The sequence below is a fragment of the Pteropus vampyrus genome, unplaced genomic scaffold (genome assembly GCF_000151845.1).
Source record: "Pteropus vampyrus isolate Shadow unplaced genomic scaffold, Pvam_2.0 Scaffold309, whole genome shotgun sequence".
In the NCBI taxonomy this organism is placed as follows: Eukaryota; Metazoa; Chordata; class Mammalia; order Chiroptera; family Pteropodidae; genus Pteropus; species Pteropus vampyrus.
Window position 1 is genome coordinate 906,734 of NW_011889090.1, and position 6,123 is coordinate 912,856.

Below are 6,123 nucleotides of genomic sequence, written 5' to 3' on the forward strand. Positions count from 1 at the left end.
AGCAGACCCTGTGCGGTTCCAGGGGGCGGGGGCCGCGCTCTGGGCGACTGCAGCTGGTCTGATCTACAGGAGGTCTGAAGTTAATGTTGAATTCCATCGACTTTAGATTTTATGAAAGCTGGGGCTCTGTTCTCCAATGGAAAGAATGACCCAGAAACCTTGATTTAGGGGATTAAGTGGCATGGGCGCCTCCCACACAGGTTTGTACCTGATAGGGTGCCCCTCAGGCCTGGCCCCGCACACAGGCCGTGTGAGCAGTAAACTAGCTTCTCACATCTAGTTTTTAGTTTTCTGACTTAAAAAAGTTTAAGGCAGAAAGATTTCGTTTTGTTTGCACGAGAATTTTTGGGCTTATAAAATTGGGAACGCAGTGCAGTCCTGGTTCTGGTCGGATAAACCCGCTGCTTTTAGAAACAAGTTGGTTGCAGGTAGGTGTGTTGTGTGTGCACCTGTGCGGGCGTTCCCCCTTCAGGTCTCCTGCGGAAGGTTTGGCTCCAAAACACTTTTCGCACCTCATTCTTGATTTCTGGTTCTGGATTTCTTCCGGGAAAGATGATGATCACTCATGACAAAGTGTGTGGTAGCAGGAGTGTCAGCCAGCGTGTCTTGGGCAGTGCTGTGGCAGCTCAGGTGGCCCTCGGCTGACGGCAGGGCGTCTGGAGCCGGGCGCAGCAGCGTCGCTCAGTGCCCGGCCGTGCCCCGCTGCGGTGCAGCTTGGCCTGGACTCCGCGAACCGCCCCTCCTGCCGCGCTCCCGGTGGGGGCCCGTGGCCGCAGGTGTTTCGTGCATCTAACTGGACCCTTCTGCTCGCCCACTGTCGAGACCTACAGAGCAGTTTGACATAAACCGTCACCATGGAGGTTCCCTGCCCTCCACTGGCCCTCGTACCATCCCAGGTCTGGAGGTCCTGGGATGTTGGCGGGCTCGGCTCAGGGTGTGGGCGGCCGGAGCAGCTCTGATCTGTCTCTCTTCTCTCCAGGGATGGTACATTGTCACCTACGCCTTGGGAATCTACCACCTCAATCTCTTCATAGCTTTTCTTTCTCCAAAAGTGGACCCTTCGCTCATGGAGGACTCAGGTAGCTGTCGGCCGGGGGAGAGCTGTGATCTGTACTTCACGGGGCTGCTCATTTTCTCTAGAAACATCTGAAATCCAGATTTTGAGACCGTCTCTTGGTGTTTAATGCCGGGGACTTTGGTGACGATGATAAATTTGTTTGTAGAACGATTCATTGAACCCTCTTAACCACCCCGTGGGGGCAGCCTGTTCCTTCTGTCACCCCTGACACGCAGACGAGGGAACGGAGACCCAGCGTCACGTAGCTTGTCCAGGGTCACATGGCAGTCAGTGGCACAGGGATGTACACCTTCCTAGAGAGCCCGCCTTCTTTCAGTCACCCTCACAGCAGCAGTTAGGTCCCCTTCTCGCGGAGCCAGAGGTTTTCCCGGGCAGCTCGCTGTGGCCAACAGAGGTCACTTGGACCCTGCCCACTATGGCCAGCCCGGGTGGGTGGTGGTCAGATTTCCCAGGATGGCGAGTTGAAGGTTCCTGACTCACGCTGTCCTGGCCATGCCTGGGCCAGGTGGGGCCCAAGTCCACGCCTGACTGGCCAGCCGGGCAGCAGCCTGAACAAAGGATGAGTCGTCTGTTCCAGCACGTCTGTCGTCAGTGCCGGGAAAGCTGGGGTGCCTGCGGAGCCCTCCCTGTCACAGAGACGCTGAGTGCGTGGCATTTTCTCCAGGCCATTCCCGCTGCGACCAGAAGCCTGTGATTTGCTTTAGAGACAAGTTAATGGACACACGAAAGGAAACAACTCTTTCAATTCGTGGTGCTAGCCTCAGTTTCTCGGTCTGTACCGGGAGGCACTTATCTCAGGTGGGGCGAGGTGAGGCGAGACAGGTGTGTGGACCTCACCCCCACGGGCCTGGCTCTCAGGTCCCAGAGGAGGGCGATGGTCCCCGCAGCCCGTGCCCCGGAGAGCAGACAGCGTGGCGACCGTTCCCCACGTGTGCGACCGTTCACGCCTGTTTCCTTCACGTATCTTCGTGTAGTGCAGTTGACGTGTTCCCGAAAATGGGTGTGTAGTTGAACTTCTGTGCAACCGTTTAAGTCACATAGCAGTTTTTTTTTCTAAGTCTAACGTGAGTCTTCTAAAGCAATAAATTGGTTTCTAACTCTGCTAAGAGCCCCTTTTGGTCTGCGGTTTAGTGAAATGAATCTGTATTTCACACGTTAGGTTTTTTAGTTCAGAAGTTTTAGGGGAAAACGAGCACGTGTAGTCACAGAAATAAAGAGGAGACATCTGCTGCTTCTGACAGCCGCTCTGTTTTTCAGATGACGGTCCCTCCTTACCAACGAAACAGAACGAGGAGTTCCGGCCGTTCATTCGGAGGCTTCCGGAATTTAAATTCTGGTGAGTTGATTCCTAAAGACATTTGTTCTCCAGTGTTCAGTCAGACCGCTTTTGCTCTAGCTGGCCAGGGAGTTAGAGTTCTTAAATGACTTTGGTTTGTTTTGAACATTTGTTCACCCAAAATTGGAGTGCTGTGCTTCTGAGGGAGCCCAGCACCCGGTGCTTCTCGGTTGCAAGTTACTGCTGAAGCACTCTGAAGCGGGCGGTGGGGGAGCCTGCTTTCAGCCACGGTGTCCCGAGAATGTCGCAGACTCCCTCAGGAAGGACAGGCCGCACAGCCAGTCGTGGCCCTGTGCCCCAGACTGCCGGCCTGCGCACTGCTCCACGCATGCAGTGCCTTGTGGTTCCGGCCACGTGTCTGACAGATGCAGGGCTGGGCCATTCCAGGGCAGGCGCAGCCTCGGGGACAGCTGCTGCCCAGGAGTGGGGGTTGGCTTGTCCCCCAGATCTCCTGGAGGTGGCGGCATCTGTGTGATGAGACGAGTGTACGTGTGGCAGGTGGACAGGGGGACCCCCTGCTGTCAGAGCGATGGGGACTCTGGCCTCTGTCCTGTATTTGATGGATCAGAAAACTGAAGGCCATGAGCTCCTGCCCCTTCGCCAGGGTCTGGCCGGGGCCTGGCAGGTCTGGGGGCAGCGAGCGTGCAGTGCTGGCAGGGCCGGGGCCTGGCAGCCCGAGGAAGAGCCGGGAGGTGGCCGGGCCCTGAGCGGCAGGAGCGCCTGGGTGCTGCTTGGTCCTCTGGACGCATGTGACCCTGGGGGCTCAGCACGTGGGGTTCTCCAGACGGCCGGCCCGGCAGCAGACACGAGGCTGGGCAGACCGCGGGCTCCGCGTCGCACGGCACGCGTGAAATGCACGCAGTGTGGCTCCGAGTCTGTGCCTGGCCCTTGGGGGCAGCGCCGCGCCGCTGTCCCCGAACTGACCTCCTCTCCTTTCAGGCACGCAGCCACCAAGGGCATCCTGGTGGCCATGGTCTGCACCTTCTTCGAGGCGTTCAATGTCCCGGTGTTCTGGCCCATCTTGGTCATGTACTTCGTCATGCTGTTCTGCATCACCATGAAGAGGCAGATCAAGGTGAAAGCCTCACGGCTGCGCTGGGAAAGGCGGGCGCGCCGGGCGCAGGCCTGCGACACGGGAGGCTGATGCGGACCCTGCCTTATCCACACGGGGCAGCGGGCAGCTCTGTGCGGGCCTGGGACGGGGACACGGTGCCCCGCTTCCCCCCACCAAGGCCAGCCAGCGTGGCACTGTACCCCAGCCCGGAGCTGGGGGCGGGCTCTTGGGCGGCACAGGAATGGCCCTTGGTTGTGCCCCCTCCCGGGTCAGTCAGGACCTGCTGGATGATGACGTTCCCCTGAACAGGCCTGGGCAGATAGGCCTGCACAGCCCAGTGGGGCACCCCACCCCAGGGCCTGTCCTGTGCGCCGGGGGCTGCTTCTGGCGGGGGCCTGGGAGCGCACTGCTGGGGGCCTGGTTTTGTCGCCTGGCGCGAGGACGTGGCCCATCGGAAAGCTGTTCTGAACCTGGTCTGTCTGTCTGTCTGTCCCCAGCACATGATAAAGTACCGGTACATCCCCTTCACGCACGGCAAGAGGACGTACAAGGGGAAGGAGGATGCGGGCAAGACGTTCGCAAGTTAGACGCGGCAGGCGCTTCCCTCCCTCGGAGCCTGAGGCGGGTTTGAGCCATCGTGAGAACGCCTTCTTTCTTCACATAACGTAGTCGATGATGAGGGAGTCGGATTTTCTTTTTAAAGAGGAGCTTCAGTTATTTGTAATTGAAATATCAGGTTTTTGAAGAAACTGGCACTTAAACTGAATTGCATTGATCTCTTTTTCAGTGACGTTCAGGTGTTTAAACGGACAGAACCTTAGCCGCAGGCTGGGCGGGCGGCGGGTGTGAGGGCCCAGGCTGCACGCCAGCCACCGCCTCTCCCCGAGGACGCCCGTGGGCACGTCCCCCAGCTGGGGACGACGCCAGCCTGAGTGCCGCGTGTTGGAAGGAGCCTGACGTTTGAAAGGTGACTCCCCAGTAACGCTGGGCTCTCATGCCAGTTTCCCATTTTCATCCCAGCAGCGGCGTTTGAAGTTGGCCTGTATCGTAATGACTCAAAACTCTGTTAACTACCGTGATTGCTTTTGGGCCTGGAATTATAAATATATATTTTAATCGTTTGAGATTATTTTGACACATTTCTTTCATACGTAGAAAGCTGGTGACTGTGTTTCTGCGCAGCAACCCCTGCGACAGGCCGGCACGGTCGGTGCGGGCCTGTGGCTTCCGACGCCGCTGCGCTCTGGGGAGGGCGCTGCCGTGCACGTCGACTTCTTTTTGATGTGATAAAACGAGTTCTCGTAACCATTTTACTACGTGACTTTTTAATTCCAACTTTATTAAACACAGTGTCCCCTTTCTCGTGTAGTCTCTATCTGAATGCCGCAGCTCGCTGCAGGCCAGCCTAGCCCGTCGGGAGGACCACAGGCCCCGGGGAGTGAACCGCGTTTGCCAAGTGCGGCAGACGGGACAGTCGGCATGACTGTGGTTGTCACTGGGGTGGGCACTGAAGTCGGTCTTTTCTCCCGGGTCTGGAGGGGGCTCCCTTGTCACCCTGAGCGCACTGTTGGCCATCGTTTTGGGGTCTTGGACCCCAACTGTGTCTGTCATGCCCATGTTTACAGGCCTGAACTGAGCTGCTCTAGGTCTTAGAAGGCCACGTAGAGACCGTGTGTTTTAAACTTTTATTTAAATGACATTCCAGATCGGTACTTTCCTGACACTGGAGCCCTGAGGTGCTCAGGCCCGTTTCCTCAACGCGCGCGCCGTCTCCCGGCACTGCTCCGGCTCAGGCGGGCGGGAGTCGTGTGCGCGTGGTGGGAGCGTCACTGAAGGTCTCGGGCATGAGGGAGGCCGCTCTGGGGCTCCTCGTCTAGGTGAGGTCAGCACGGCGTCCCTGGCAGCTGACCTTCCACGAGCGAGGCCTGCTGAGCCGTGTCTATTCCTGGACAGCTGCTGAGTCACTCTGAGGGGGGTCGGTGCGGGCCTCTGCCCTGGACCAGACGTCCCAGGGAGGGCATTTTGTACCCACTATTGTCAGACCTGATTTTCACGTCACTCTGACGGCTTTAACGTCCTAGCACTTTGTGGAACTTGTTTCTTAAGGGACCTTCGGCAAAGTCCTGTATCTGGTACAAATAGTTTCAGATCCCTTACGATAACAAAGTGGCAGGAAGCAGGCTGGACGGAGATGACCTAGTGTAGCAGCTGTCCTGCCACGGGCCTCCAGGGCACCGTTTGTGGGCCAGGTGTCAGGAAGGCAGACTCCTCACTCAAGCTAGCTGTCCCCGGAGCCCTGAGCAGGAGCGACCCCTGCACAGCTACCCAAGGCCAGGACGCGACGGCAGCTTTCTGAACTGGTCACAAACCTGAGGCACACGGAGCCCTCGGTTTCTCCTGTGAGTGGACGTGCCTGGCCCCGGCCACCAGCCCTGGTGGCGGGGCTGGCAGGCTGACTGCACCACCAGGACAGCTCCGTCCCCTGCCCTCACTCAGCACTCGCCGTTCGGGCTGAACCTTGCCGTCCACCTGGTTTGGCTCAGTGTCTCATCATGGAAACGGAAAAAGCGTTTCCGGGCCTGTTTCTGAAATACTTGCGGTTTGGGGGAGGGACGCAAACTCAGAACCTCGTTCCAAGCAGTGCCATTTCCCGAA

The 6,123-nt window shown here is 58.1% G+C and overlaps 1 protein-coding gene across 1 annotated transcript in view; it reads left to right on the forward strand.

The window, feature by feature from the left end:
• The window catches only part of RER1 (retention in endoplasmic reticulum sorting receptor 1), an 11,106-nt gene extending 6,278 nt beyond the window's left edge, over nt 1–4,828 (forward strand). The window contains exons 4-7 of the mRNA XM_011377317.2: nt 980–1,079; nt 2,336–2,414; nt 3,354–3,489; nt 3,966–4,828. Coding sequence (XP_011375619.1) covers nt 980–1,079; nt 2,336–2,414; nt 3,354–3,489; nt 3,966–4,055 — 405 coding nt within the window. The 3' untranslated portion in view covers nt 4,056–4,828. The remainder of the gene's footprint in view (nt 1–979; nt 1,080–2,335; nt 2,415–3,353; nt 3,490–3,965) is intronic.
• Nucleotides 4,829–6,123: the final 1,295 nt, after the last annotated feature.